General features: G+C 44.9%; 1 protein-coding gene across 2 annotated transcripts in view; it reads left to right on the top strand.

Moving 5' to 3' along the window:
• LOC143793563 (uncharacterized) overlaps positions 1–16557 on the top strand; it is a 49238-nt gene extending 32681 nt beyond the window's left edge. For both annotated transcript variants that reach the window (XM_077280633.1, XM_077280635.1), the window contains one exon: positions 15162–16557. In XM_077280633.1, coding sequence (XP_077136748.1) covers positions 15162–16276 — 1115 coding nt within the window. In that variant the 3' untranslated portion in view covers positions 16277–16557. The remainder of the gene's footprint in view (positions 1–15161) is intronic.
• Positions 16558–18081: the final 1524 nt, after the last annotated feature.

Genomic DNA, 18081 nt, shown 5'->3' with positions numbered 1-18081 from the left:
GCAGCTGCTCAGAGGTGGTCGCTGAACAGTCCTTGGGTCCACTGGTCAAAGTGGATTTTGAGTCCATGCACCACATCGCTGTAACTATTGTATGGGCCACGTTGGAGGTTTCAGAACTTTTTACGGTAAACCTCAGGGGTGAGCTGGTGCTTCTTTATCAGGGCCTGCTTGATGGCCTCATAGTCACCATCTTGTTCTCCCGGGAGTGAAGCAGAGCTTCTAGAGCTTTGCATTTAAGCCCTGGGGTCAAATATCGGGCCCATTGGTCCACATGCAGCTAGTACTGTCTGCAGGCTTTCTCAAATGCCGGCAGAAAAGTGCCCAAGTCCCCGTCCTTTTCAATCACAGGAAAGTGCTCTGGCCGGGGTTTAGGCGTTGTTGCATTATCGGACTCAGCGCCGTGTGGTACATGATACTGCTGTGAGTTGGGCCAGCCGCAGTTCATGGTCTCTCTGAGCTTGGACCTCCTGCCTGGCTTGGGCCTCTCGCTGATATTGCTGGATCAGCTGCAAGCTTCTCTCATGGTCATCTGCAGGGCAGTGTTGTAGAGCCATTTACAGATAGTAGTCCACACTACCCTGGTTGCGAGTAGGACCGGCATTCAGCAGTTGGACCTCTGCAGCACCACCGGTGCTGGTGTTGGCTTCTGCGTCCGCTGGACTCTCTGCGTTTTTCAGTTGCACCAGATCCGCGACCAGTTGGCTCTTGTTTTTGCCTGTGGGGTCAATCTGCTTCGACATGTACAGGACAATAAGAGTGTCCTTGGTTAGCTACTTGTAAAAGGCTTTTCCTAGCTTAACCATGGTTGCCAAATAAAAGATGGAATAGGAAAACGAAGAGAAAGGGAGGGGGTAATTGCTTATACACTGTATCATCTCAGGACTAGTAAACACTGAGCTCATTCTCCAAAACTTTCTGCGCAGGGTCCTTGCAAGAACTGTGCAAGTTTTTAGTGAGCGGAATGATTGCTCAAACCAGATCACTAATGCTCTATTATCCCACAGCTGCCACCAATATGTAATGAATCGGGGGTGTTTTGCTGCCCTGTGTTCATCAGGGGATTTATTTATATCCCACTTCTCAGTTCCGGTTTGGAACTTGCAGTTCTCTGGCATCCCCCTTACCCTCAGGTCATTCAGAGAACTGCACCTAGGATAAGTAGTCGCCAGAAAGGCTGCCTGGCCGTGTTCTGAGCTTGTTGGGCAAAGCTGGCAGTGACGGACAGGGTTTTTTAAGCGGATTTCCTGCCTGTGATTGGGTATAGGTATAACCCCCTCACTGCAGTGTTTCCAATAGCCAGTACATGACCAGGCAGCATTTCTGGCTACTACTTATCCTAGGTGCAGTTCCCTGACTGACCTGAGAGTAAGTGGGGTGCCAGAGAGCTGCAAGTTCCAAATCAAATCGGAAGTAGGATATAATAAATGACTGACGAACCGAGGGCAGCCAAACACCCCCAGTTCATGACAGTAGTCATACTGAAAAAGTTCATCTTTTTCACAAAAATGTTGCTTTAGCCCCAAATTTCTCACTTTCGCAAGAGGTAACATTGAAAAGTGGACCCAACAGTTTGATACCTATTTTCTTACTAACACAGCGATACCCCACATGTAGTAACAAATTTCTGTTTGGACAAACCGCAAGGCTCGGAGCAAAAGGAGTAATGTTTACATTTTGGAACACAAATTTGGCAGGAAGAGAGTGGGGCACCATGTCCCATTTGCAGGGCCCCTAAGATGCTTAACCCCTTCCAGACCTATGACGCATACACTGCTTCATGAAAGTCGGTGCCAATCCGACCTGTGATGCAGCGTATGCGTCATGGAGGGATTGCGTCCCTGCAGAACGGGTGAAAGGCTTAACTCCAATTTCACCCGATCTGCAGGGACAGGGGGAGTAGTACTTCAGCCCAGGGGGGGTGGCTTCACCCCCCCCATGGCTACGATCGCTCTGATTGGCTGTTGAAAGTGAAACAGCCAATCAGAACCATTTGTAATATTTCACCTATGAAAAGTGGTGAAATATTACAATCCAGCCATGGCCGATGCTGCAATATCATCGGCCATGGCTGGAAACCCTGATCTGCCCCCCGCCACCACCACCGCTCTCCTCCCCAGTCCTCCTGTCCGCTCCCCCGTCCTCCTGTCCCCCGTGCTCCGATCTCAACCCTCCGTGCTCCGATCCCCCCCTCATACTTACCGAGCCTCCCGGTGTCCGTTCGTCTTCTCCATGGGCGCCGCCATCTTCCTAAATGGCGGGCGCAGGCGCAGTGCGCCCGCCGAATCGGCCGGCAGATTCGTTCCAGGTACATTTTGATCACTGTGATAGGTTTTATCACAGTGATCAAAGTAAAAATAATAGCAAATGAACCCTCTCTTTATCATCCCCATAGGTAGGGACAATAATAAAATACAGAAAATATATTTACTTTTATTTTTCCACTAGGGTTAGGGTTAGAGTTAGGCAATAATATACTTGGCACTCAGGAGAATTTTGTGGTGAAGTAAAACATGATTTATTCAGTGCATCCAGTTCAACATGAACGTTTTCGGTCCCAACATAGGACCTTCATCAGACAGGATTTTTGAACACTGGACTACACAACGTGTCTGAATGGGCCCACACGTGGTTCTAATATCAGACCGGGTCCAGGAGGTGTAGTACGGCCTTTAGCAGAAAAAATGAGGAAGCGCTGTGGACAGGCGAGATACTCGCTGATGTGGGGAGCGCTGGTGCTGCTGCGATTCGGAAGCGCCGTGCTGCAGGGAACCCTCCCGGAGAAGCCTCTCCACTACATAGGGTTAGAGTTAGGGTTAGAATCAGGCTATGTGCACACGGTGCGGATTTGGCTGCGGATCCATAGCGGATTGGCCGCTGCAGATTCATAGCAGTTTTCTATCAGGTTTACAATACCATGTAAACCTATGGAAAACCAAATCCGCTGTGCCCATGGTGCGGAAAATACTGTGCGGAAACGCTGCTTTGTATTTTCTGCAGCATGTCAATTCTTTGTGTGGATTCTGCAGCGTTTTACACATGTTCCTCAATAGGAATCCGCAGGTGAAATCCGCACAAAAAACACTGGAAATCCACAGTAAATCCGCAGGTAAAACCAGTTCCTTTTACCTGCGGAGTTTTCAAAAATGATGCGGAAAAATCTCACCGCAACGTGGGCACATAGAGTTAGGGTTGGAATTAGGGCTAGGGTTGCAAATAGGGTTAAGATTAGGCTTGTGGTTAGGGTTATGGTTAGGGGTGTTGGGGTTAGGGTTGTGGTTAGGGTTGGGATTAGGGTTAGGGTTGGGATTAGGGTTAGGGTTGGGATTAGGGTTAGGGTTGGGATTAGGGTTAGGGGTGTGTTGGGGTTAGGGTTGTGGTTAGGGGTGTGTTGGGGTTTGGGTTGTGATTAGGGTTATGGCTAGAGTTGGGATTAGGGTTTGGGGCATGTTGGGGTTAGTGTTGGAGTTAGAATTGAGGGGTTTCCACTGTTTAGGCACATCAGTGGTCTCCAATCGCAACATGGCGCCACCATTGATTCCAGCCAATCTTGCGTTCAAAACGTCAAATGGTGCTCCCTCCTTTCCGAGCCCCAACGTGCGCCCAAACAGTGGTTTGCCCCCACATATGGGGTACCAGCATACTCAGGACAAACTGGGCAACAAATATTGGGGTCCACTTCTCCTGTTACCCTTGTGAAAATAAAAAATTGCTTACTAAAACATAATTTTTGAGGAAAGAAAAATGATTTTTTATTTTCATGGCTCTGCGTTGTAAACTTCTGTGAAGCACTTGGGGGTTCAAAGTGCTCACCACATATCTAGATAAGTTCCTTGGGGGGTCTAGTTTCCAAAATGGGGTCACTTATGGGGGGTTTCTACTGTTTAGGCACATCAGGGGCTCTGCAAACGCAACGTGACCCGCGCAGACCATTCCATCAAAGTCTGCATTTCAAAACGTCACTACTAGGGTTGAGCGAAACGGGTCGGCAATTTTCAGAAGTCGCCGACTTTTGGCAAAGTCGGGTTTCATGAAACCCGACCCGACCCCTGTGTGGGGTCGGCCATGAAGTCGGCGATCTTCTGAATCTGGAATCGGAATTCCGATACCGATTCCCGATATGTTTAAGATATCGGGAATTGGTATCGGAATTCAGATTTAAGTGTAAAATAAAGAATTAAAATAAAAAATATCGCTATACTTACCCTCTGACGGGCCCTGGTACTAACCGGGAACCTTCCTTCCTTAGAATCAGCCTTCCAGGACCTTGCGGTGACGTCGCGGCTTGTGATTGGTCGCGCGGCCGCCCATTTGACCGCTCGCGCGACCAATCACAAGCCGCGACGTCACCGTGACGTCACCAAAGGTCCTGGAAGGGCTGATTCTTAGGAAGGAAGGCTGCCGGAACGAAGCCGAGGGTGAGTATATTCCTATTAGGTATATACTCACCCTCGGACACGCCCTGCTTCTTTCCGGCAGCCTTCCTTCCTAAGAATCAGCCCTTCCGGGACCTTCGGTGACGTCACGGTGACGTCGCGGCTTGTGATTGGTCGCGCGAGCGGTCACATGGGCGGCCGCGCGACCAATCACAAGCCGCGACGTCACCGTGACGTCACCGCAAGGACCTGGAAGGCTGATTCTAAGGAAGGAAGGTTCCCGGTTAGTACCAGGGCCCGTCAGAGGGTAAGTATAGCGATATTTTTTATTTTAATTCTTTATTTTACACTTAAATATGGATCCCAGGGCCTGAAGGAGAGTTTCCGCTCCTTCAGACCCTGGGAACCATTGGAAACCCAATGCACTGCATTGGGTTTCGAGTTTCGGCCGACCCCGACTTTTTTATAGGATCGGCCGATTTCACTCGACCCGACTTTTGAAAAAGTCGGGTTTCGTGAAACCCGACCCGATCCTATAAAAGTAAAGGTCGCTCAACCCTAGTCACTACTTCCCTTCTGAGCCCCAATGTGTGCCCAAACAGTGGTTTACCCCAACAGTGGTTTACCCCCACATATGGGGTATCCGCATACTCAGGACAAACTGCGCAACAACTATTGGGGTCCAATTTCTCCTGCTACCCTTGTGAAAATAAAAAATTGCTTGCTAAAACATAATTTTTGAGGAAAGAAAAATGATTTTTTATTTTCACAGCTCTGCGTTATAAACTTCTGTGAAGCACTTGGGGGTTTAAAGTGGTCACCGCACATCTAGATTAGTTCCATGGGAGGTCTAGTTTACAAAATGGGGTCACATGTGGGGGAGCTCCAATGTTTAAGCACACAGGGACTCTCCAAACGCAACATGGTGTCCGCTAACGATTGGAGCTAATTTTTAATTCAAAAAGTCAAATGGCGCTCCTTCCCCTCCGAGAACCCGTTCTTGGGATATGAATAGGGACCATGTTTAATGTGTACAGGATTATTGGCATGATGTACGTCTTGAAGACGTTAATACGCCCTAAACAAGACAAAGTGGGTAAGCTATATGATTTCAACAATCCCTGTACCTTTTTAAATAGAGTGGAATAATTTGTATTGAAGAGTTGGCTTGGGTCTCTTGTAATATCTATTCCTAGATATTTTATAGAATGCGTAGCCCAAGAGAAAGGGCAGAGGGAGCGTAGCGCGGTGAGCCGCGAGTGGGGGAGGGAGATGTTTAAGGCTATAGATTTTGCGGCATTAATTTTAAAATTGGATAGGAGCCCAAATTGTTGGAAAGTGTCTAAAATTTTCGGGAAGGCTCGGAGTGGGTTGGCGATCAAGAAGAGAAGGTCGTCAGCAAATGCTAAAGTTTTTAACTCCAGCGAGCCAATCTTCAGCCCCACGATCTGAGTTTCCTGTCGTATTGTTTGAATTAAGGTTTCTATGACTAAGATAAATAATGACGGGGACAGTGGGCATCCCTGCCTCGAACCATTGTGGATATTAAAGCTTTCTGACAGGGTGCCATTCGCTCGTACCTTAGCCGTAGGTTGCGAATAAAGGGAAAAGATTGCGGCAATAAATTGCATTGGGAAGCCAAACTTAGTTAAAGCCTGTTCCATGAAGCACCAGCTCACCCTGTCAAATGCTTTTTCAGCATCTGTTGATAAGAGGACCAGGGGGGTCCCCGTATTTTTAGCGAAGGTTATTGACTGAATAATTTTGGCAGAGTTATCTTTACCTTCTCTACCCTTAACAAATCCCACCTGATCTGTGTGGATCAATCTGGGTAAGAAAGAGTTCAATCTATTAGCTCAGAGTTTTGCCCAAAGTTTAATGTCAGAATTTAGAAATTTAGAAGGGATATGGGTCTGTAACTAGAGCAGGCTGTGGGGTCTTTACCCTCTTTAGGAATCACTGAGATATAGGCCTCTAGGGATTGACTAGGTAAAGTTTGACCTTCTAGAAGCGCATTGAATAAAGACACCAAGTGAGGTAGAAGTTGTTTAGTGAACTTTTTGTAGTAGATTATAGGAAGACCATCAGGGCCCGGGGCCTTCCCGTTGGGGATCTGTGCTAGCGTGTCTAGTATTTCTTTAGGAGAGATAGGTGCTAATAATACTTGTTGGCCTTCAGCAGAAACTTTAGGGAGCTTAAGGGGTGCAAGAAGTTCATTTATTTTGGTGAAAATTTCAGGTGGGTCTCCTAATTGTGGTGGTGTTGGTAAGTTGTAGAGGCTTTCATAAAAGTATCTAAACTCTTTTGCAATGTCAGGGGTTTTGTATTTGTGTGACTTATCTGTAGATAGAATGTGGTTGATAAACTTCCGTTCATTGCGTTTTTTAAGTAAAGAGGTCATTAGTTTACTGCCCCTGTTTCCATGTAAGTAAAATCTCTGTTGACTCCTCATGTAAATTTTGGCTGACTGGATGTTGAGAATATTTTTGAAAGTGTTTCTCAGGTCTGATAATTCGTTTTGTATTGGCTTGCTTTGGGATTTTTTGTGGATCTTCTCAAAGGTGTTGATTTGATGAATGATTGATATTATTAGCTGTGACCTTTCCTTTTTGACAAATGTGCCCAGAGCTATGAATTCGCCCCTCATAACTGCTTTGTGTGTTTCCCATATGATGGTAGGTGGGGGTCCTGAATTAGAGTTTTCTAGAAAAAAAAGATTAAGGGATTCTGCTAGTTTAGTTAGGTGGGTATCAGAAGCTATCGGAGTTTCATTTAGGGACCAAGTCATTGTCCGTCTGGGCAGGGAAGCAATGTTCATTTCTAAGAAGATGGGGGCATGATCTGACAGAGTTATATTGTCAATTGTAGTTGATTTAATGGATTGAAGGTGGGGCGTGGTTGTTAAGAAGTAGTCAATTCTGTGGTAGGAGTTGTGGGGGGGTGAATAGAAGGTGTAGTCCCTATCTGCGGGGTGTAGTTTCCTCCAAGTGTCCATCAGATTTAATGATTGTAGGGAAAGGTGCAATTTTCTGAGGGCTTTTTGAGCCAAATGAGTCTTCCCTGACGATGTGTCTAAGAACGGATTGAGAGGTAGGTTAAAGTCTCCTCCCACCACTAACACTCCCTCCGCAAATAGCTTCAGGGTTTGTAGTGTTTTGCATATCCAACTTATTTGATTGTGGTTTGGAGCATATAGGTTACATAAAGTCACCTTAGTATTGGCAATGAGGCCTTTAAGAATAATAAATCTGCCCTCTGGGTCTGACAGGGAGTCTTTTAGAGTAAAGGGTACACTTTTGTCTATGAGTATGCAAACTCCTCTAGAAGCCGAAGTACCAGTGCTGTGAAATCCGTGAGGAAAGTAGGATCTGGACATGTCTGGGACTCTGTTATGTATGAAATGCGTTTCTTGTAGGAAAGCAATGTTTGTTTTTTTTGAGTGTAGGAATCTCAGAATTTGACTTAGTTTATTTGGGGACCGTATGCCTTTGACATTATAAGAGGCCAAAACTGTGTTGGCCAAGGGCTCACACTCAATCATGGCTGCATAAAAGGAAAAGCTCGAGGTGCTCTCGTAGATGTACCGTACCTGTACCAAATCAAATGTAACGAGGGAAAGAACCTTTGACAGGGAAAAGGAAGGGGAACATATTTATACAAACAGAGTGCCCATCTGCCGCAGAGGCGGGGGCCAGGGAGTCCTTCCACAGCAGATGGGATGGGTGCAATCACATGCACGAGAGGCGAACTGTCAAGTAAAAGATCAATTTTAACAATGTCTAACAACCTTATAGAACTAACATGAAAGTTAACCATAACGGTAGGAGACATCAATGTGTCACAAGCATATCAAATCAAAGCAATGAAGCGAGGAGTAGGAAGCTCAAGGGGGGGCTTCTTTTTAACTCCCGATTTCCCCTGTCTGGGGGACGCCCCTCTCTTGGCTGGGAACCAGTCACCATGCTCCTCTAAAGTAGCTCTCAAGGGGGAAGGCGAGTGTGGATCCATATCCATGGGGAGCCAAGAGGGGATCTCCATAGGAGTGAGATCGAAAGCCTCCCAGACCCCAGGAAGGTCATCCGGGCTTCTTACAGTTACTTGTTTACCTCCTCCATATATCACCAGGCCAAGGGGGAAAAGCCACCTATAGAGGATCTTTTTGGAGTGCAGAGTGTCAAGTAGTGGTTTCAGGACTCTGCGTTTCATCAGGGTGGAGGGAGCTAGATCTTGAAAAATCTGGATGGGGTACCCTTCATAGCAAAGTGATTTTTTATCTCTGGATGCCATCATTAAAGCAGCCGTTTCCAAATAATTCAGCAAACCGCAGATAACATCCCTTGGCGGGTCTGAGGGCTTGGGTTTTGGTCTTAGCGACCTGTGGACTTGTTCGATGGTGATTTGGTCGCATTTTTCCTGAGGCAACAGTAAGGCAAAAATCTCTTTAGTGGCCTTCTCCAGTATCTCCTGTGATACACTTTCGGGCAAGCCTTTGATTCTAACGTTTTTTCTACGGCTCCGATTCTCCTGATCTTCCAAAGCGAGAGCCGCAATGTTTAGCTGGTGTCTGTGGAATTTCAAGTGGTCCTTCATTGAATTGGATTGGTTGACGATAGCGGATTGAGCGTTCTCTAGTGATTCAACTCTGTTTCCTATGTGTGAGAGATCTGCCCTCATACCAGCAATATCGGCTATTAGAGGTTTCATAGCATAGAGACCTCCTGAAGAATGATCTAGAAAGTTTTCCTGTCTCAGAGTGGGGGAAGTCACTTGCAGAAGCCTCATCGCTAGAATCTGAGTTTTCCATCAGTTCCTCTGTGCCAGTAATACGGTTAGAGTTTTTAAGTGTAGCTTTAGATGTTGCTTTTTGTTTAAGAAACTTCTCCATTTCGCCCTGTTTTCCGTGGTAGAGGGCTTGAGTTAAACTTTTAGCACGTTCTGTGCTCGTCTTCACCATTATAACTGTTTGGGTCCGGATATGTTAGAATCTGTGGTCAGACTTGTTCAATAGAGGAAACCATCTAACTTGAAAGAACTGGAGAAGTTCCGACTAAGAATAAAGTGAAGGAAGAGACAGAAGAAGAAGCGATGACGAGGGGGGATCAGCCGTGTGTGAGTGACGGGAAGGAGGAGATTCTGGTAGATGTTTCCATAGGTGTGTGATATTAACCGGTGCATGATGATGATGACCACCGGTATGTAATAATGACGGCAGTGTGTTTCATCGGGTGGAGTCTTCGGTACAGTGAAGCTTTATCTACTGTCCTCATCACAGCAGAAGCGTCCGGTGATGGCGCGGCTGCTCCTGTAGAGTCCGGCGGTGCACCGATGAATAACGGGGCCGCCTTCACACCTCTTCTTAGTGTTTTAAGAAGCACAGATTTAGTTTTCTTTTACCTTTGTGAATATTTCTTCCATCCTTTCAGTCCGTATTTTTTTTCCACAAGTCCCGTGCTGCCATATAAATGACTGAGCTTGTGTTACAGGTTATGAATCTCCCCGTCCTATGGATCTCTGTGATGTAGCAGCCTCTGTCTGGTGCTGACAAGTGATGACACATGTCACATGTAGAGTCGTCCTACCTGTCCCCTCGGTTTGCCTCCGACTGACTCCTACACTGAGGCCGACGTTCTGGTCCCTCCACATACAGGCCGGCCGCCCAGTGGCATGAAGAGCCCTGTGGTAAGTCAGGAAGTGCCATGCTATAGAGATGTGGGTCAGACTTACGGCTGTCATCCCTCTGCCACTATGGAGGCCATCTTGGCTGTAGGAGGACCAGAACACCGGTCTCAGTCGGAGGACACCAGGTAGGTGACAGTACATGAGAAATGTTTAGTCCCTCCTCTGTGCCAGGGTGGAGAATTGCTTTGTCATAAATGGGATTACGAGCTAGTATCTACAAACAGATGTGATATATCCGACCCCGTAGCCCCACCAGTGTATAATATTCGGCCCTGTAGCCCCACCCCGGTATATAACATGCGATTCCTCCCCACATATGGGTTTACACAGGAACTGCTTGGTAAATAGAGCCTGGAGGGGCGTAATTAGGGGATGATATGTGCCAAATAGAACAGATTTAATAATGTATTATAATATCAAAATAAAAAAAAATAAAACATTGTGATTTTGGGTACATCCCTTTAAATGTATATTAGGTCCATGAAAAAAAAACTACTCATCTGATCAGTCCAAGCGAGTTACATTGGCCCGTGTGCCGTCTGTGTACAATCCTTTTGGTTTTTTTACACAGCAACTATTAACCCTTTATACGACCATTTACAGTTTCCTGCTCCAGAAAGGTAATCGCTGCGGAATACGACTGCGGATAAATCCGTAGAAAATAATAAAGAGGAAACACATACAAAAAATACAAACGTAACCCCTGAGTGACTGAGCTAGTTTCTCTATCGTTTCATTGGAGGACACCGGAAACCATGGGGGTATGCTGCGGACACTAGGCAATAAAAAAGTTATCTCCTCCTCAGTAGTATACAGCAACTGACCGGAGCCAAACTGGCCAGTTTAGCTTATTGTCAGAAGGACGCGGACATGGGTTTTTCAGTAGACTCATATGTACCCCGGTTTTTGGCATGTTTCACTAATTTTTTACATTTTTTTTATTTTTCAGAAGGTTTTTTCTTAATCTTTTGGAGGGAAATAGTATGAATATTCACTCTGTTATCCCATGTAGAGACAAAGTGTACGGCGTGGACTGACACCCCATATCCTCATCTGTCTATCCAGCAGGACCCTAACCTTTAACACACGAGATGTGTTCATGTGATCCGGAAAATGGTCCTAGCCCTCGACCTGCCAGCTCGCTTTCCAGAGCAAGACGGCATTGGGTGATATAGAGGTATAGTGGATACAGTGGTTGACGTCAGCTTCGACCTTTCCATGATAAGACATCTGAGGAATCAGCTAAAGGGATGGAGAGATGATTTTTCTCCCGCAGGTCCACTCTCTCCAGTGTGCGTGGAGTAGTCCATCGGGAAAATTCTGAGACCCAGGAAAACATTGGGGTTCCCTGGTAGACTTATATATTGTGGTAGGTCGTCGGCTGCACTTAGAGGTAGACACAGGAACACTGTCTCTTTAAATCTTCCACTGGTTTATTAAGAGTACTGCATAAACCAGTGCAAAATTAGCAAAACAAACACAGCCTTCCTGGCCTAACCGGAAACCAAAAACATAACGTGTGTCATAGTCTTAGTTTCAACGGGAATCCGTACTCTTCAGGAGCAAACAACACAACGTTCAGCTTTCCTGATCATGAACATGTGGCTCCAGAGATTTCCCTCCAGGCCCACCCCACACTGAATGCCCTAGAATGCTGGGTATTTATCCTCTGGACTCCTCCCACTCTACAGCTGTTCAATCAACCCAGCACTAAACATGGCTGATTAACCCCTCTCAGTACTTAGTGTGCTGGATCATTTTCCTAGGTTTATATTACTGAAGTCAACAAGTTCAGTGCTACATATCTCCCCTGCAGTACTTTGCCAAGTGACTTTGTCACTATATCTACTTTTATTTGTATATAATATTAGTAATGCTTGTTTTTTATTTGTTATTATTGCAGACATGTGTTTTCCCTCCCTTTCCTCATCTCTGGGTCATGCACAGCTCATTAGGGGCTTTTTTCCTAGCCTTTTAGTTCAACTGTGACTCCCCCACTACCCTGGTTCTTCCCCGCATACTAGTTTCTAAATTTGGTCCCCGACTCAGCTCTGGGCCTTCTCCCTCTCTGGAACTAGGACACGCCTCCTATCATCCCAGCCAATCAGTTGCTTGGTCTCTCCTGCACTTCCTGTCCACCTTTTTCGTCCAATCACGGCGTGCCTTGCTCCCTCGATATCCGGGACAACAGCGTGCTTTTTTGAGAGCCGATTGCAGCAGTGGTACTAGTGTTCTGTCCCCTATCCGGTGAGACAGACACATCACCCCTCATGTACCTTATGGTCAATAGCAGCAGCTGTCTACTTTTTTTCTCTCCACTGTTCAGTGAATTGGACATGCCTTGAGATTGGTTGTCTCATCAGACGGCTCTCTGTTTTGTTTCAACCATTTCATCTGTTCATGTCCCTACATGGTGGAGCATACCCTACATTGTCCTGAAGAGATCCAGGGTGCTCTACGAGGTTTTTCAGTCCTCTCTCAGATTCCACAACTCAGGGAATGTTCTCCAGCACTCTCACAGTCGCCTACACTCGAACCCTCCCCCTTCCTCCCGTCTCTTCTAGGATGGAGGTAGTCTACTTTCTTACAGTCTCCACTTGGAAACTTCTATATATGTTTTCCATATCCATCATCTTCGCTATTTTGACTATTCCAGTTTCACGGCCTGCTCGTGAAGTGCAGCATTCAAGCTCCGGTTCCTCCGATCATGGCGTGATTATGATTTAAGTAGGGAAACCCTCTTATTTTCCCCTTCCTCTCTCCTCCTTCCTATTGTTAGATCTTTATCCTAGTTTGTTCCCCAGCTCCCTAGGGGCAGGTTTCTACTTTCCTTTCAGGAAAAGCAGTTTTCCATTTCATTCGTTCGAGATTTCCTGTGGGGTGAGCACGCTTCCTAAATCTCTAACGGCCCTCCCGTGCGCCTTGTTGGGGCTTTTGTCTGGTGTTGAACACTCTACAGCATTCTTTCTTAATTTCCTGAGTCATCCTCCTTCCATTCTCTTCCTTATAGCTCCATCACCGGAAAAATTAAAAAGTTATAGTTCTCAGAATAAAACGATGCAAAAATATATATTTTTTCTATAAAATATTTTTTGCGTAAAAGTGCCAAAACATAAAAAAAATAATAAATGAGGTATCGCTATAATCGTACTGACCCGAAGAATACAGCTGCCTCATCAATTTTACCATATTACCACACATGCTGAATGGTATAAAAAAACAACCAAAAAATAATTCCTGAATTGCTGGTTTCTGTTTACTCTGTCTCCCAAAAATCAGAATAGAAAGTGATCAAAAATGTCATGTGCCCGAAAATGGTACCAATAAAAACGTCAACTCGTCCCACAAAAGAACAAGCCCTCACATGACTCTGTGGGCCAAAATATGAAAAATTTTTAGCTCTCAAAATATGGGGGATGCAAAAACTAGTTTTCACAATAAAAAGCATCTTTTAGTGTGTGACAGCAGCCAAACATAAAAACCTGATATAAATCTGGTATCGCTGTAATCGCACCGACTCGAAGAGTAAATTCGCCTAATCACTTATACCGCACAAGGAACGACGTAAAAAAATAAAGCCAATTCTTTACCTGCTGTTAATTTTTTTTTCATTCTGCCTCCCAAAGATCGCAGTAAGACTCGGCACACATTTATCCTGCGCTCTGCTATAATGAGGCAGGCTGGAGGCACTGTGGACGCCATCTGAACTATGATCCGGTAGTGTCTGTCTTTTTAGGATTGCATAAAAGTCCCGTTGGCCACAGTTTTATGCACTTCATAAGTCCATGGAGTCGAGAGTAACTCTGCTGCCTCATTATGGTGAATGGATCCATCGAGGGGTTTCATCTCAGAGATTTAGATCGAAACCCCAAAGTAAGTGCTCAGCGTAGAGAGTCAGATAAATGTGATCCCAAATATTATGTAAAATGTTCCCAATAAAAGCTTCAACTCAATCCACAAAAAAAGCAAGTCCCCACTCAGGTCCATCACCTGTTAACGGAAATATAGCATTGACTACGGCCAGAGGGAACACTGAAGCCCTCAACCCTGGATCCCCTGATGAACCCTTATACTTCCTAAGGGGGAAACACGTCGGGATAAGAGGGAGGTAAGAATGGCAGATAAGTAGCACGACTGTGTGGAATTTCTATCTCATGACTATTGATACTGGATTATGTACCCAGTTATGTGCTGGTTTCTGAAATTAGGAGAGGAGGAGAGTGGATTAATACCTATATTGTGTGGGATTTTTGTATGTCGAATTTATGTTCAGCTTTTTTGGGGGGGTGCAAACAGAAGATATCACATTGGGCATTAGGCTTTTGAATTAAGGGAACAGAAAGGATCTAATTATCTAATAGTACCTTGTCATTTGATATCTCACTGTGCACCCATTTGATTGGCATTCCATTAGTGGTATTCTAGACCATGTAAATATTATAGGCACTGTGTAATAGCGATATGGATCATAGATTTTCTTTCTCTAAATTGTAGCCCCAAAGATGACTATTAATGTGATTGCATGCTCTGGCCATATTATCTTTGTTGGGGTATTAATGTGACTGCACATCTTGTCTGCATCCCTCCTGGAACTTACAGCAATAAATACGAGATACTTATATCTTGGGTACTCCCTTTAATTGTATTTGTATGTGTGTGGTTTTTTGTGTATATTATAGTGTGTAAGATGTTCAGGGTGCATTAGGATCCCTGGGGCTACCGACGTTCAGCGTGGGTGCCATCACGTCTACAACTAGGGTGCCAACCTCCACTGGCAGGTAGGGTGAACTTTAGGGCTCATCTAGGGAGAGATAAGTCATAGATAAAAAATAAAAAAAATTCCCTCTTGACCCAACATTTTTGCACATTTTTAAGATAATCAAGTATTTTTGACCCTTTTAAATAGATGAATAAAGGTTACTTTTTAGAGGTCTATTTGTGCCAATGTCACCATTTTATAAATGTTATTCACTTTACCTATCATTGTGATAGTGTTGTGGCATGTAGTTGTCTTCCTTATTACCGGTACTTTCACTGCCGATGGTCTTCATTTTGAGCTCCGTCAAATTTCGAAATCCCCTTTGTGAATTTTATCTTTCTTCTTTATAGGAAATACTTGTGATAATAACAGTTTATCACTAAGTTGTAAAAAAGAAGATATCAGGAAGCACTCTAATGGAGAAAACCTCATTACCCTTCATGGACCTCCTGGACTTCCCAGCACTTCACTTTCTTATAATCCTCCTAATCATGAGGAAACCGCTCCTGAGCAATCTCCTATTGTTACCACAATTCCAGGTGACAAAGTGAATACAAGATTTCAGTGTGATAAGCAACTTACTAAAAACTCAGACTATCTAACTCAAAGCAAACATGAAGGAGAGAAGCCATACTCCTGTTCAGAATGTGGGAAATGCTTTACATTTAAATCAAAATATGTTAGACATGAGAGAAGTCACACAGGAGAAAAGCCATTTTCATGTTCAGAATGTGGGAAATCCTACACCGATAAAGGGAGTCTTCTTAGACATCAGATAATTCACACAGGAGAAAACCCATTTTCATGTTCAGAATGTGGGAAGTACTTCACAGATAAAAGGAGTCTTATTAGACATCAGATAATTCACACAGGAGAAAAGCCATTTTCATGTTCAGAATGTGGGAAATCCTTCACAGATAAAGCGAGTCTTATTAGACATCAGAGAATTCACACAAGAGAAAAGCCATTTTCATGTTCAGAATGTGGGAAATCCTTCACAGGTAAAGGGAGTCTTATTAAGCATCAGAGAATTCACACAGGAGAAAAGCCATTTTCATGTTCAGAATGTGAGAAGGCCTTCATAGATAAAGGGAGTCTTATTAAACATCAGAGAATTCACACAGGAGAAAAGCCATTTTCATGTTCGGAATGTGGGAAGTCCTTCACAGATAAATGGAGTCTTATTACACATCTGAGAATTCACACAGGAGAAAAGCCATTTTCATGTTCAGAATGTGGGAAAGCCTTCAAACACAGCTATAGTCTTATTACACATAAGTTCATTCACACAGGAGAAAAGCCATTTTCATGTTCAGAATGTGGGAAGTCCTTTGTGGTTAAAGGGGATCTTATTAAACATCAGAGAATTCATACAGGAAAGAAGACATATTCATGTTCAAAATGTGGGAAATATTTTAGGCAAAAAACAAATCTTGTAACACATCTAAGAATTCACACAGAGTAGAAACTGTTTTCATGTTTACAATGTGGAAAATGCTTTACAGAGAAATCACAACTTGTTAAACATCGGAGAACTCACACAGGAGAGAAGCCGTATTCATGTCCAGTATTTGGTAAATCTTTTATACATAAATCACGTCTTAAAAAACATATTGTTTATGCACCATATTCACATGGTTTAGGTGCAAAAGAAAAAAATCTGAAGTGACAACAAGATTTATTTTAAAACTGTATTAGTTTTTATATATTAAATACAAAACAATTAAAAATGTTCAGGAACAGAAATTAGCTGGAATAATGGAGGTAACTCAAAAGGAAGGTTCACAGTAAGCACTAGTTTGACAGATTAGGTACAGCAATAGAAGCAAAAGAACAAATCATATTCAAATAGAATAAAGTGCATTGTGCAAAAAAACGATATAAATACTATATAATAAATACTATATATATATTGAATAGTTATAAAGTGCCTTTCACAAAGAGACCTAATCAATATTTAAACTGATATGCATGGCTCCCCAGTCCCTGTCTTGGTATGCATGGCTCCTCATCCCTATCCTGGTATGCATGGCTCCTCAGTCCCTGTCCTGGTATGCATGGCTTCTCAGTCCCTGTCCTGGTATGCATGGCACCTCATCCCTATCCTGGTATGCATGGCTCCTCAGTCCCTGTCCTGGTATGCATGGCTCCTCAGTCCGTCCTGGTATGCATGGCGTCCCAGTTTCTGTTCTGGTATGTGTAGCGCCCCACTGCCGCAGGGCCGAGGGGTACCCGGTACCGGGCCTCTGAGTCTCTGCTCTGGGGTTGTCACGGTGGCTAGACCCGGTCCGTGACCCTGCTGAGGGGCGTACAGTAATAGATGTGGATGGTATAAGATGATGTTATGGTGCGGTGTAGTGCCGGTCGCAGTTAATAACGAAGACACCAGGTTGCAGTCTCTTTACCTCTTTACTGAAGGTTTCAGGTGTCCAATCCAGGGCACTGTTAACCGGGCTGTCTGAGACCGGCCGGTCCGAAAGCACATCAGGAGTACCCTTCACAGGTGGGAATCAGCGTCTACCTTCTAGCGCCTGTGTGTTGTAGTCCGTCCCTGCTGAGCACCCTGGGATAGTCCTCACAACTGCTTCTGTCTGTCTCTGATGCTCGTTCTCTCTGTCCCCCAGATGATATGGCAGGACGCAACCGTATGACGGGGTAGGCCTGGAGTTCTTCCGGGACTCTAGAGTCGCCCCTCTCCCACAGCTGCCTCCGTTGTCTGCTTAGGTGTTTTAGTGAGACAGCCAACCTATAATTGGCTGTCCGGCCGTGGTTTGAAGTAATACTTGTAGTCTCTTACTTGCTCGGCGTTCCGGCCACCGACTGTTGTCCCTCAGAAGGATGTTGCCTAGATCTTACAGCACGACTCCTTCTGGTTCTGTCACTTCTTTGCTGTGTCCCCGTTGCTCACTGGTTTGTGCTATTCTTAGGAGTCTGTCAGGATCCCATCCCTGACAGGTCCTCTCACTAGCTCTTCCCAGTTACTTCTCCCTGTCTTCCTGTCTAACCTCCAGTTTTACCAGAGTGTGAGGAGTGGCCTACTAGATAGAACCACTCCCCCTGGTGGCCGGAGTGTGAAGTGTAATGTGAGTGTTACCTGATCAGGTGAACTCCTTTAGTGCAATCAGACATAACATCACTCCCCTTAGCGGCAGAGCGACGTTACTGCAACGACCAGGACTCTGGGGCGCTGCACTCCCCCCCGGTTAAATCCAGTACTCCCGGACTGGGAAAACAAGAACAACAATACATGTTAACAGGAAACACACAACA

The sequence above is a fragment of the Ranitomeya variabilis genome, chromosome 1 (genome assembly GCF_051348905.1).
Source record: "Ranitomeya variabilis isolate aRanVar5 chromosome 1, aRanVar5.hap1, whole genome shotgun sequence".
NCBI classification, from domain to species: domain Eukaryota; kingdom Metazoa; phylum Chordata; class Amphibia; order Anura; family Dendrobatidae; genus Ranitomeya; species Ranitomeya variabilis.
The sequence above is the reverse complement of the archived record's forward strand: the minus strand, read 5'-3'. Positions and strand labels throughout refer to the sequence as shown.